The sequence below is a fragment of the Protopterus annectens genome, chromosome 7.part0 (genome assembly GCF_019279795.1).
Source record: "Protopterus annectens isolate FY-2018-M chromosome 7.part0, PAN1.0, whole genome shotgun sequence".
Lineage (NCBI taxonomy): Eukaryota > Metazoa > Chordata > Ceratodontiformes > Protopteridae > Protopterus > Protopterus annectens.
In genome coordinates, this window is record NC_056739.1 from 1,178,158,800 (window position 1) to 1,178,172,815 (window position 14,016).

A 14,016-nucleotide genomic window follows, 5' to 3' on the forward strand; every position below is an offset into this window, starting at 1 on the left:
CTTAATGATATGTGTAAATCAAGTGTTTTCAGAAGCTTACCAAATTATCTACTTGCGCTGTATTGTCTAGCCAATAAAGAGGGTGTGACATCATGTCTTCAGCTAGTGGGGTTTGACTTGATTGACCTGTCAAAAATGGCGTATAAAAAGTAAACATTTAGTAGTATTCAAAAGCCGTCTCTCTGAAACACTCATGTGTAAAGTGTCATTTGCATATTTCCTGGGGGCTTTCTTCGTGGAAGGTTTAAGGTATTATTTAGTGACATCTCTGGTTTACCAAAAAGCTTAACAATTAGAAAAAGAGACAGTTTAACAGTTGTAAGTATCTGTGATGAGAAGTTAAGAAGGGAAAAGTGAATGAGGTTTTCAAATCTAGAATCAGAGTTGCTGCATCCAACTAGTATAGAGTATTAGGGATATTGTGTGACAGAAGAATGCTAGAGGCTGAAAAGTAAGATGCACAAAACAGTGGTGAGCCATTACTTCTGTATGGCACAGTAGTTTGAGGAAGCTAGAAGTGATGGAAATGAATGCTTGAGACAGATAGGACGTGCCCTGTGGGACAAACAGAGAAATGACAACATCAGGGAAGAAGCCAGCATAGCTGCAGTTGCAGAGAACGTCGAAGAAAACAGATTGTGATGGTTCAAACACATTTGCGGAAACAGAAGACACTTTTGTGAAGAAGATTTGGAAGAGATTGGAAGATGGCAAGAGGAAACAAAGGTCATCCAGCCAAGAGCTTGATTGATTCTGTGAGAGAATACATTTGCCACTCAGAAATTACTGTCAAAGAAGGTAGGAGAGTGGAACTGAATCTAGAGAGGTGGTGAATTTTGAAGGAAAGCCCAACTCAATGTAGAAAAAAATGGGGGAAAAAAGTGGTTGGTGATGGTAATCATTTCATTCAGATGCCTATCTTGTTAAGTGCAGTCTTTCATGACACCAGAGCATGTGCAGCCTTATAATAATTTATAATACATAAACTTTTTTTAAACTGTAAATAACTGAAAAAGGTTTGCAGCAGAGCACCATATGTTCATTGGTATGTATTAGGCTAATCCATCCATGTGCAGCAGAGTTCCTCCCTAACCTAGTTCCAGTGTAGCTTGGACAATTGGATGGGGAACAGGAAATTCATTCCTGGTTTAGCACCTATGTCTCTAATGGACACAGGCAGCTTGTAAATGGTTAATCTTCCAGGGCCCTGCTTGTAAATGTTTCACCTCCCAAGCCCCTACTTGCACTTATCAAGGGGACCAGAACTTATTAGAGAGTTAGGATGTATGATTAGGCTTAAAAAGACCCTTGTGGTCATTAGCCTAGTAAACACATATGAACCTAATGACATCCAGGGCCATTATAAGCACAGCTGTGCCATCCAACCCAGTTGTGTTTCTGTGTATCATGGATATTTATTAGGAGAAGGGTATGTTAGAAGTTTCTTGAGGTTATGTTAGTTTGAGCTTTGTCAGCTGCCTGTGTCTACATGAAACAAGGGGGCCAGACCCAGGTAAATTTCCAAATTCCCTTCCATTGGTCATGGTTATGCTTAAATAGGGTTAAGAATGGACTCTGATTTACGTGGATGGGGAACCTGTTCCAGAGCATGGTGATCCTCTGAGACATATATCTGTCTTTATAGCAAGTTTTATTTATGTCACAAGCAAACTTTAAATATTTGGATGTAATGGTTCTGACGCTGTTCATTTTGCTGATGTGCAAAAGGTCCAGAAAAGCTGAATTCATTGATGCTTTTATGCCAGGCATAGATATTGTCTCTGTAACCTAAAGGAAACAAGCTATAAAGATGGGGCTTTAAGGTGATCCATATAGGACAATGTGTTTATACTTTGGATTCTCCTGGTAAGGAAGGTTCGTGGGAGTTCCAACTGTTGCATATCTCTGGTCGGGTACATGCCGAAGAGGGCATTATACTCAATGATGGGTCTGATAAAGGCAGAATAAAGTGATAGTATGACTTCCTTGAACCTGGATGCCATGCCCTTACTTATAAATTGGGCAGTATAAAATGATTTTCTTATTACTTTGGCCAGATTACTCTCTACATGTTCCTAGATCCCTGGTTGTCAGGTCATCTCTTAAGGGTGTCTCATCAGTGGAGTAATTAGTCTAGGTGGCAGTTTTCCCAAAAGGCACTGTAATGCATTTCTTGATACCAGTCATTTGTCTGTAGTAGACCCCTCTTGTAAGATGTTTGTGTCATACGACTCTGTGGTAGCTCTCAATTTGCAGTCATCTCTGAACTTGGTCAGCCAGAGGCCCTTGACATTAGCCTTTACTTCTGAGAGGTAGATGCCAAATAGGAAAAGTCAAAGCAGGAAGCCCCGAAGAACCCCACTAGTGACTGATCTCTTAATGGTGATGGTATCACCAATCCTGACTTTCTGGTCCTATCTGTGAGCCAGCTGGCAATCCAGCGAGTTTTGCAGGGGTTTGTACCCACTTCAGTGGGTTTGTCAACTATACCCAAGTGGGATATTGTACTGAATGCCTCAACTAGGTCTACATAGGTGTGGTATACACTGTTTCCCCTCATTCATTGCCTTGGTGACCTTCTGAAAGAAGTCCACCAGGTTTAGTAGGCATGATCTTTCCTTGACAAAGCCAAACTAGGCTGGGTCCAATGTCTGAAGGTTGCTTATGTCTTTGATCATTTCCATGACAATTTGTTCCATGGCTTTACAAGTTAGACTAGTCAGATTAATAGGTCTGTTGTTTCCAGGGTCAGTTAATGTTCCACCCTTATGAAGTGTACATCTACAAGCAGGATGCTTCTCAGAGAAGTCCATCAGCTTTAGTAGGCATGACCTTCCCTTGACAAAGCCAAAATGGGTTGGGTCCAGTGTCTGAAGGTTGTCTGCTTCTTTAAGTATTTCCATGTCAGCTTTTTCCATGCTTTGCATGTTAGACTAATAGATTTCTAGTTTCTGGAGCTGGTTGATGGTCCACTCTTGTGAAGTGTCCATCTACAAGCACCATAACAGCAATTAAAAGTCTGAGTGAAATGCTGCCAAAATTAGTGAGTTATGATACATTCTTTGTTAACCCACTTAATGAAACTCCAGTTTGAATCCTATCATACTAAATATATTTTTGTTTGTGTTTCGTCTCCAAACTTCTTTCAGAGACATTTTTCTGGTAACTTGCCATCTGCCTTTTCAGTTGTCTGTAGTAACAAACAGAAACATTCATTCAGTAGCTGTTGTGTGAGGTCCCTTTTTGACCATCAGTTTCCATTTTGTTAGTCATAAGTCGTCTTTGTTCCTTTTTTATGCAGCTGCCTTTCCTGTTTTATGTTTTACTTTGCGGTGGTTGTATTCTCATTTTCATTTTGTCATCTATTCCATAGAACCCCACAATTTTATGCCCTCCAGAGTATATGGTATGTTTCACACACCGTCTAATCACAGCAGTGAGAAAATACTGGGATGAATACAGGTCGAAAAATACATCCACACTTCCAAGTTCAGGTATGTTGATTTCAAACTTTGTACTTTGAGAGTTCAGTTTTTGTGGCTCCTTGAAGCTTCCTAGACTAATAAAACTGATGCCTCATTTTCAGAAGTGTAAGAGAGTAGAAAAGCAAGTTATTATTATTATTTTTTTTTTAATGCAGTAATGTCATTCAATACATACTTGTGCAATCTGTATGCATGGTGCATCTTTCCTCTGTCAGCAACTAATTCTTTTTTTTTTCTAACATGAAATATAGGCAGTCATTTCTAATTTTTGCTTTGTCCAGCTATAGTGATCTATGGGTGGACATAGTGATGTGAATTTTGTTTTCTGACTAATGCTCTGGTTGGCAGAATGTAGTCTGTCCTTGGTTAATGAGATATCGTGCTCTGACCTCAAGTTTTCTTAGAATGACAGTGCTGAAGATTATACCTGTTGTTTTAGAAGTTACAATGTCAAGTGAGAGTGTTACATTATGATTGCAGGGGCTTGCTACGTTCAAGGACTATATATATATACTTATATTATACATACATACAGATATTTCATGCACTGGTATTAATGCCCTTCTAGCTTGCCAATATACCAAAACAGTTGTTCCCATAGTAAGTGTCCAGGTTGTTAAAAAATAGTGCTTGCTTTAATGTAATTTGGTAGTCTGTTCCATTCATCAGCTGCTCTTTCAGAGAACCAGTTAGTACACTTCTCGTTTCTATAGAATTTTCTACATAGTTGTCTGATGATTCTCTATTTTTGATAATCCCAAACATCCCTAGAGGTAGTTGTCTCTAAATGTCCTATATATATCTAAATAAGTTCTCCTCTTAAATATCTGTGGCAGACACTATACAAGTTCAGATATTTCAGTCGTTGATAATAAATTAAATTTTCACATCCATGGATGCCGATGGTAAAATTTCTGCTGTACTCTTTCCAGTCTTCTATTGCTTGTTATTCTATCTATACTCAAGTTTGGGTCTAATGTAATTAAACAATAACTTCATCATTTCTGAATTTGTAGACTTTATAAATCTTTTTATATATCCTGTAAGATCTATAGTTAACTAATTGGTTGATATGATTAGAAAAAATCAAAGTTGGATTTACTCATGTACCCAGGTCCTTAAATGAGTCTACAGTTTCAATCACTGTGTGCTGTATTAAATATTTAATTATTATTTATTTGACATTTGTGTACTGGTAAAGTCTGACTGGGCCAGAAAGTGCCCATTTTTAGTGGAGGCCCGGGGAGAAAAGCTCCAGAATCGCAATCTTTCAAAAATCAATACTGATATCTCAAATCACAAAGTATCAGGTTACACTACAAAACATCAAGTACAGATATTTTAAAATCACAAAATATCCTGTTACAGTTAAAAAGCATAAGAGTGAAAAAATGTTGCAGTGAGAAAAAATAGAACATATGTTTCATAGTAAAGTGCAGTGAAAAAACAGTAACATGAGCTAGAGAAAATATGAGAGGAAGAACTCAAAACAGTAAACTCTCAGTTAACCAGAACTCAAGCAACCAGAAGAAAATCGAAGAAATACAGTACAGTGTGAATAATTCAGTTTTTTATGTATTGCATTTTGTTTTCCCCCGTGAAACATGCCTTACATTTTTACAGTTTGAGTTTTAAAAAGGAAGATGCAAATAAATTCCCTTTCTCCCCAACCTGAGAACAAGTCAAACCAAAGAAGTCAAATCGCTGAAATGTCAACACTCACTCCATACTCAAGTCAGTTTGCACCAGATTGCACATTCTCTCTCGAAATCTCTCACTCACACACACACTTCAGCTTTCATGCATTTGTCCGATGTCACACACTTTCACCTTTGCTTTCATACATGCATTCACTCTCTCTATTCAGTTCATTCATTTCCAATCCACTCAGTATGTCACTGAAAACCGTTCCGTGTGCCACGCTTTCTAACTGAAATATAAGTTTAAAATGTTATTCCAGGCAAGCTTTTAATTACTGTGTTTCAATATTAAAATCAAATCAGCACGTTGTTTATGGTATGGTATTTGTCAGGTCTATTTTTAATAGTAACTGTCAAGCAACCAGAAACTACACTTATCCGGCATCTACCAATCCCATAGGTGCCGGTTAGCTGAGAGTTTACTGTAGTCATATTTGTTATGTAGATCAGTATGTGATAAATTAGACCTGAGACCATTCTAATAAGATATTTAAAGAGATTGTTTGTCTCCCAAATCTCATATGCTTAGCTTTTGATGTATTTATCTGCATATTATTCTCCTGTGCCTAAATGGTCAATTTCGCCAAGTTCTTTTGCTGACATGTCCTATCTGTAACACATGTAATCAGTTTACTCATTTTCAAGTCATCTGCATACATGCTGTAGAGCATCTCAGATGAAGAAAATAATATTTGAAAGGTACAATCTTAACAAGTATGGGCCTAAGACAGAGCCATGTGGGATGCCCTGACTGTAACCTTGAATTTCACTTGTCTTATTGCTGTATGATACTTGCCATGTCCTATTTGTAATGCACGAAGCTATCCATCTTATCAAGACTACATCAGTACCTAGTTCTAATTTTATTGATCAGTGTTTTGTGTTTAACCCTGTCAAATAATGAAGTTAAAATTATTTAAATTACATTGCAGCACAATTTTTCATTCATAGCTATTATTGTATCGTTAAAGAACATCATGTTACAAGTGGTAATAGATGTATTTTCAACATATGTATGCTGATATATGGTTTCAAGTCCCAACCTGTCCAGTTCTGATAATAAAGTATCCAATATTACTTTCTCCATTATTTTTACACAAAGTAAAAGTAGACGCAAGGGTCTGTATGACTCCAGGTTTGTCCCACTCCCTTTTCCCTTAAAGGCAAGTTTAATAATTACATGTCTCCAATCTTGAGTAGTCTCACCATATTTATACTATGATGTAGACATCATATTATATAATTATATATTACATGATATGATATATTGGACTAGTGGTGGTCAGGGATGAGACACTTGAAAAGTATGCGGTAAAAACTTTTAAAGGCGATATTAATGAATGCAGTGTTTGGTGTTTAAATGGCCTTTAACCTATTATAGGATGTAAAGAAGACAGATGGGGGAGGAAATAGATTATTAAAGCACCGTAGTGACAGGATCATGGATCAGATGAGAACTATCATGGAGAGTAGTTGAACTTGGAATGAGTATTACTGGAATGAATTGATCTTTCTCCTGCAGTCTGTTTTGCAATTTATAATTATTATAAGGTATATTACCGAAGGTGAAATTTCTGCTTTGCAGATGGATTTGGAGATTGGGAAGACGTTGACTGTCTAGTAAAAATGTTTAGTAGGAACATTTAACCATGTAGTTTCTGTCATTTGTTGTCACTTGTCTTTTTGAGACTGATGCAGTTTTATGCATATGTGTACCTCTGTATATATGTTCTTTGTTTTGACTGATGTGGATTAAAAAAAAGTAGCTGGAAGAGAAGGTGCCATTGTACATCAGAAGATTTCTTATGGTTGTTGAAGCTAACGCTGAATGTTGAGAGGTCATACCGACAGGTCTTGTTTGCAAGTACCAGAACAGAAGGAAACAGTGGAAAATTTTTCTGTTCCATTGTATTACTTTTAAAGGGTGGGGGTTAAGATTTTTTGTGCAGTAGTATAGTTTTGGAGATTTTTTTTTGACTGACACTTGAAGTATATTGGCAGTTTTGGGGGCAGTCTGGAATGGGTTTAACTGAGCACTTAAATGTTCATTGTTATGACATGGATAGTGTAGCAGGCTTTGTGTGGGATTGTGCTTTATAATGATACTAATTGTTTCATTGATTTGTTACAAGTTTCTGTTTTACCAATTTAAACATATGTTTTCTTGTTTATTCCCTTTACATTCTGGTCAATCATGGAGTAAATTTGAGGATACCCATCCTGTCATCTAGTTTATGCTATAAAGATAGCATGTTATACTGCTTAATATGTAGGAGACATTTACTCCAGAAGTTTGGAGTGTTCAGAGTTATAAACCTGTCCCTCCATTGTGTTTTATTTATTATTTAGTGAATGTTAGGTCTCTGCTTCAAGGGTTGGTGAAGATGTTGGACTTGAGGAGAATCAACTGTACTGTTGGAGAGTTGTATCCAACCATGGCTGTGATGTCCTTGGATCCTGCTATAGATTGATGGGCTTTCCGGTTGCTAGGATGGATCGACATTCTCCACTGAGTGCAGTCCCACTGTGACCCAAACTCTGTTGTGTTGACTTCTGCAAAGGTATCCTGTGGTCAATTTCATTCCATTGACCCCAAACGTCTTGCCACAGTGCAGAGATGGTCTTTGGAGGACTCTGCAACCTCATACCCTGAGCCACCTAAGAAGCTGGACATGCAAGAGGAAACATATGGACTTAAAAGTCACTTCAAATACTGACTGGGAGGATGGAGAGGGTTCTCCATAATCCCAACCCAAAGATGCTTCCTGTAGAGAAATCCTGAAGCTTATGAGATAGAAGGGATGAGGTGGTACTGTTTGAGAAGTACACAACAACTCCTACATCCTGGGTGGTCCCCCCCCACTGAAAAGTTAGTAGGATGGTGATAATGAAGTCTTGGCAGGAGCCCTGACACCTATGGATCACTTCCAAGGATCTGGATAAAATCCTCCTTCCTCCAAAGGACAAACCTTTCTGAGCAAAAACACCTCCAGTAGAGTCCATAATCATGGCTGCCACTGAAAAAGAGCTGTTTAAAGACTCATCTATCCATGTGCCCAACGAGTAGTCCTGAGCAACGGATAGACTGGGGAAGTTGACAAATGTTTTCAGCACCTTTGCCATTCGGGCTTGAACTCCACTGCTCATAAGACAAAGATACCAGAGGGATCTCACTTAGAAAATGTTATCTTCTCTGAAGAATCTTATGTCAGAGTCACAGAAGCAGCTCAAAGCCACTCCATTGAACATGTCTGGCATCGCCAACCTCCCCATGTACCTTTGCATAATGTGGCAGATGGAGCAGTGAGAACAGCCAGGTCGGGCATCACCATGAGGTGCCATGCTTGGCTGCATTTATGTGGTTTTGCAGATAATTTTAAAGCATCCTTCACAACCTCCCCCCCCCCCTTTGAAGGAACCACCCTGTTTGGTTTCACAGTGAAAGGATGCAGAGGAGCACGTAGGACAGAAGGCCCTCTCTGCAGTAGGATTGAAATTTGAGACCCCTCAGTTCCTGCTTAACAGGAACCAAAAGAGGCCTCGTTCACTCTGGTTTTGTAGGTCCAGGTGTCATTATATCTCTTCTTCTTCTTCTTCTTTCAGTGTTGGCTGGAGTAGAGGAAGCCACTTCAGTGGATGCAGGCCATGAAGTTGGGATGGTCTGCAGAACCAGGGTTTCCAATGGCCCTTTTCTGGCAAACACCTTGATAATTCCTGAATGTTTGCCTAACTGCTCCACTCTGGCAGTAGAAGGTGAATGCATATCCCTGTGCCCTCATTTATGGGTCACCATCACACAAGACAAAATGAGTAAGAGGGATCATGCCCAGAAGGTATTGCATTCCATTTTTGGAAGTTCCCTTACCTCTTCCCCTTCCATTACTGAATGGATGAATCACCCAGTCAAGCAAAGACCACTATGCAAGAGGTTTGAGTTTTTCTTCAGAAAAGAGATGTACAGAAGTTCCCACCAGACCAGATCGGGTCAGAATTTTATTCATGATTCTTTTTGATTCCAAAGATAACAAAGGACCTCCAGCCCATCTTGGACCCAAGTCTCCTCAACAACTAATTGCTTTTGAACGGTCTTGGTGCAGTCAGTTCTTCCATGTCTTCAAAAGAATGAACAGATGTACTCTTTAGATCACCACACACAATCACATAAGATTAGAGGAGGAGTCCAGGAGATTTCTGCAGTCCTGGCATTCTGTCTCTTCTCATCCTCCAGGATGTTCACCAAATGCATAGCTGTAGTAGCAACTCATCTACATTTTCTGGGATTCATATTTCCTTATTTGGGAATGTGGTTCCTAGCTGCCTCTTCCAAGAAATCTCTTCTGCAAGCAAGGGATTATCTACTTCAACTTTGTGCTTCCCTGGGCATTTCTGTCGGTCTGGGGAAATCCAACCTGACACCCTATTCGCATTTAGTCTTCCTGGGGTGCCATTTAGACACAGCTATTACTCTGATTTCTGTTCCACAAGACAGAATTACATCCTTAAGGAATGCAATGCAAAATCTTTGAGTTTGATCGCACCATGTAAAGTTGATTGAGGGTATTGAACCTCATGGCATTATAGATTCTGATGATGGAGTTTGCTCATTACCACATGAGGATGCTACAGTTGCTGCAGTCACCATGATCTTATAAGGGCGATTCCCTTTCTCAACCCATCATGCTAACTCAGTCATGCAGAACTCCCGTAAACTGGTGACTTCATTTTTCACTGGTCTTTCTGCCCATGAATGCATTCTCTTCCAGGATAGGGGGAGGCATTGCAAAAAGAGAATGGTTCAAGGTTTTTGCTCAGAATCAGTGGCTTATCTTCACATAGATGTCCTAGAGTCAAAGGCAATTTTCAGCAGTCTGATACTTAAGCAAGGGGAAACCAGATCTTTTTTGCTTTTTCACAGGACCATGATACTGTGGCAGTGGTGATGGCCATGCGCAAGTTTCTTACAGCAAAACACATCCCTGGAATGTTCAACGATCCAACAGACAGTCTCAGCAAAAACCTCCTGTTGCTTCACAAGTGGTCTTTGAATCCGCCATTTGTCAGGGAAATTTTTAGACGCTGGTGCAAAGCCTGCTGCAGTCTATTTGCAACCTTCCACAACACGAAGTGTAACAGCTATTTTGCCATTCTCTCTCATGAGGGACAGACTTCAAGGGATGCTCTATTATCCCATTGTTAGCCTTCAGGGTTAGTTTATGCCTATCCTCCAGTTCTGCTCATGACCAAGTTCTTTCAGAAAGTTATTCGGTATGTGACAATAGGAAGTACTGCCAGTCATACCAGAAGTAGTAGGGCAGTGGATGTGTAATATATGCAAGCACAGCTAGGTGGAATTTTGTAAGGAATCGTATGTCATTTGTATATCAAACTGATTTGTACAGATGCTTGTGTCTGAAATGTGTTTGTGAAGCTTCTTGTGTTAAAAATGTATCAACAGTATACCCTGTTGGAAAGCAAAGAAATGTGCATGCATTATTGTAACTGTTTAAATGTATGTATTGTAACCGAGGATACTGGAAGAGAAGAGGTTAAGCTCAAACTTAAAAATAGTAAAGAAATTAAATGCTGGGCCTAGGCTATAAAGATGTTCTTTAACAGTTTTGATTGAAGCCAGTGATGCAATGTCTGTAAGAAACATGGTTTGCTAGTCTCTGTAGGAGGAATAGAAGTTTGTAATTGTTTTAGGACTTCAGCAGCTGTACCAGATCTGAGCAATGCTTTTGTGCATGTATTATTGACATGTAGGTGCTAAAATCCTGGCAGCTTCTAGTGTTGATGAGTGTGAGAAAGAGTCAGATGACCAGATGGGAGGTCATTGTGTAATCAACTCTGAAATAATATTTGGATATTGTATTGAGAAGTTTCTCATAAAGGCTAGGCAGTTTGTTCTTGGATCTGAAAAAAGAAGAAGACAACTCACCTACTTCATCTTGCCTTGTGCTAGTAAGTATGTAAATCAGTTAAGAAAATATAGTGAGAATAGTTAAGTATTGTTTTTCTGTAACTGTGTGAGTCTTTCAAGCTGTGTTATGTACACTATTTTTTGTGCTGAACTTCTGGTGTTTACTGTAAATAGATATCTTGTATTTTCATGTTTTTGTTATTTATTATTAAATATATTTAAACATCTCATTGTGGTTGGTCTTTTAGAGAAACATTTTAACCTTTGAGAGTACTTACATGCATTTGGTGTCAACTCTGGCCACTCCTGAAAGCCTTGCTGTTTGATCAACATTGCCATTTGTATTAATATTAATTTTACTCAGTATAACTGGATACCCTTTTAAGAGCTTTAGTAACTGACTGATGACAGTGAGTCTAACTTATAGTCTGGGCAAAGTTGGTAGAACGGGTAATCTCTGTCAGCCTTCCCCAGGTTTGTATGTATGTGAAGATGAAATCTGTGTGTGTATGTCCGCTATTTGGGGCTTGGACATGAAGCACTGATTTCACAGAGATGGTGCTGGAGGACTTGGTTTGGATACTTGGCTGAGGACCTAATCCTACAGCTGTGTCAGTGGGGGTCTTACTGGGGATCTGGAGGGAGACAGAGAAAACCAGACCTTGGGCTGAGTATGCTCCCTGTGTGCTGTTAATGTAAGTCGTGCTTGATGCAGAGAGGTCTGCATCTGGAAATATTGAGTATATCCATTTGTATTCCAAGTGAATGTCCCTCTCCGGGGTCAGTGATGAGGATTCAGGCTCCTTGATTACTGGCCCAGGGTGAGGACGTCACAAGGTACACGGTCACAGTCATCCTTATAGTCCTGTTTTTGACCCAGACAGATGTGATTTCATCTCCTCAAACCTTAACTGAAGGAGCTGTCTTGGCTTCTTGAGCCACTGTTGGATCTCATAACTCACCCCTTCTGGAGAACCTCACCCAGATATTCCCAACCTGAAGCTAACTGCTTGGTTTCTCCAGTTCACATAATGGCATGGAATACATCTCTTCCCACTGATGTGGTTCACATCCTCACAGCTTTGCAGAAGTCTTCTTTATGTAGAGTTTGTCACAGTAAATGGAAAAGATTTTCTATATGGGCTGAATCCTTTTCAGCTCATATCGGAGATGTTTTACATTTTTTATCCTCCATGTTTTCCTTTGGTTCCAGCTTCTCAGCTGCCAAGATACAGTTGCAGCTGTTTTCTGCTTTCTCATTGGCTTTCAGGTCTCTTCACTGGCTTCTCATAGACTGTGGAAAGCCTTTCTTAAGGGTACCTTCCAGTTGTGACCTCCCATTAAGGATCCTGCTATCCATGGGACTTTTGTGTTAGAAACATTTTCTAAAGCTGCTTTTGGGCCAACAGCATCTACAGAGTTAAACATTTTTTTCCTGGAAAACTGTCTTTCTGGTGGCTATCACTCTGACCAAGAGATTTTCAGAACGGTACACCCTATCCTGGCGGTGCTGCGGTAGTGTTGTCGCCACACAGTAAGACATTGCCCCGTTCGATTCTCAGCTAGAGCGTCTTCTGTGTGGAGACATGCGTGAATGGGTGTACCTTCGTTGAAGGTTGTGCGTCAGAGCCGGCAACTCAGCACGTAAAAATATACTGCCAATCATTAGCGGACCGGAGTTCCACTGTGGCGACCCCTAACCGAGAAAAGCCGAAAGACACAACAACAACAACACCCTATCCTGTCTTTCTGCTTATATCATGTTTAACAGGGTTAGGGTTAACTTGAGAACCAGCACTTTGTTCCTAAATTGGCTTCCAAGACCAACCTCTTTCAGCCCATACATCTGTCAGTGTTCTTACCAAATTATCAAAATGCAGGAGGACACATTTTGCATGCATTGAATGTACACAGGCAGCTTCATTTCTATCTCCACAGGGCAAATCCCTTCAGAAAAGATGAGCAACTATTTGTACCCTTTGCCCAGAACAAGCCGGGCAAAAAGGATGCTAAGATTTCCTTGTCTAGATGGCTATCTCAGCCCAGAGCTCATTCCATCAGAACCATGGCGTCTTCATCTGTATTCTTCAGCTCTGTATTATTGGATGACATTTGTCAAGCAGCTACATTCTCTTCTACTCGCATCTTTGTTGAGCATTATAAGTTAGACTTAATTTCCAGAGCCAGAGCTTCCTTTGGAGCTTCTGTCCTGAAAGATCTCGTCTTGACACCAACCTGGAATCATGTAGCTGGAATTTCTGACCCATGTCAGATCAGGTTCCCTATATAATTTCGAAATACTGAAATCACGAATTTCAGTATTTCGAAATTATAATAGCGAAGTCTTGAAATCCCAGAACACCAGAAGCACGAAATTCAAAATCCCGAAGTACAGATATTTTGAATTAGTGCTTATGGTGTTGTGGTGTGTGAATGGTAAGATGTGAGTTTGGGTATGTATGTGTGTGTGTGCTGGTTAGGGGCTTTAGTGTATGTCAGTGTGTGTTTTGACTGTGACGTGTGTGTGCGCGAGGGTGTGTATAATGTATGGCAGTGAGTTACCTGTGTGTGTCTGTGCGATCTCGGAGTTAGTATATATATAAGTAGGGGGGGTGGGGTGGCCTTGCACCCCTGTTTATCTGTAGTATAGGATATTATGTTTGAGTTGGGGGGGGTTGTGTGTATGTGTTTGTGTGTGCTATATCTGTAGTGCACCATCAGGATTTTGAATTTTGCGGTTTTAGGGTTTCGTTATTTTGTGTGTTCGGCTATGTAATTTTGAAATACTGAAATTCGGGATTTCAGTATTTCGAAATTACATGGTGAATCCCTCAGATCATACGGACTGTATGAATAGGATACAAAAGTTATGTCTATCATAATGATAGGTCCTTTCATCCCATTCCATCTG

At 39.8% G+C, this 14,016-nt stretch overlaps 1 protein-coding gene across 2 annotated transcripts in view; it reads left to right on the forward strand.

Annotated features, from left to right (window-relative positions):
* The window catches only part of RNF123 (ring finger protein 123), a 4,282,987-nt gene that overhangs the window by 1,257,030 nt on the left and 3,011,941 nt on the right, over nucleotides 1-14,016 (forward strand). For both annotated transcript variants that reach the window (XM_044077780.1, XM_044077781.1), the window contains exon 20: nucleotides 3,374-3,494. In XM_044077780.1, coding sequence (XP_043933715.1) covers nucleotides 3,374-3,494 — 121 coding nt within the window. The remainder of the gene's footprint in view (nucleotides 1-3,373; nucleotides 3,495-14,016) is intronic.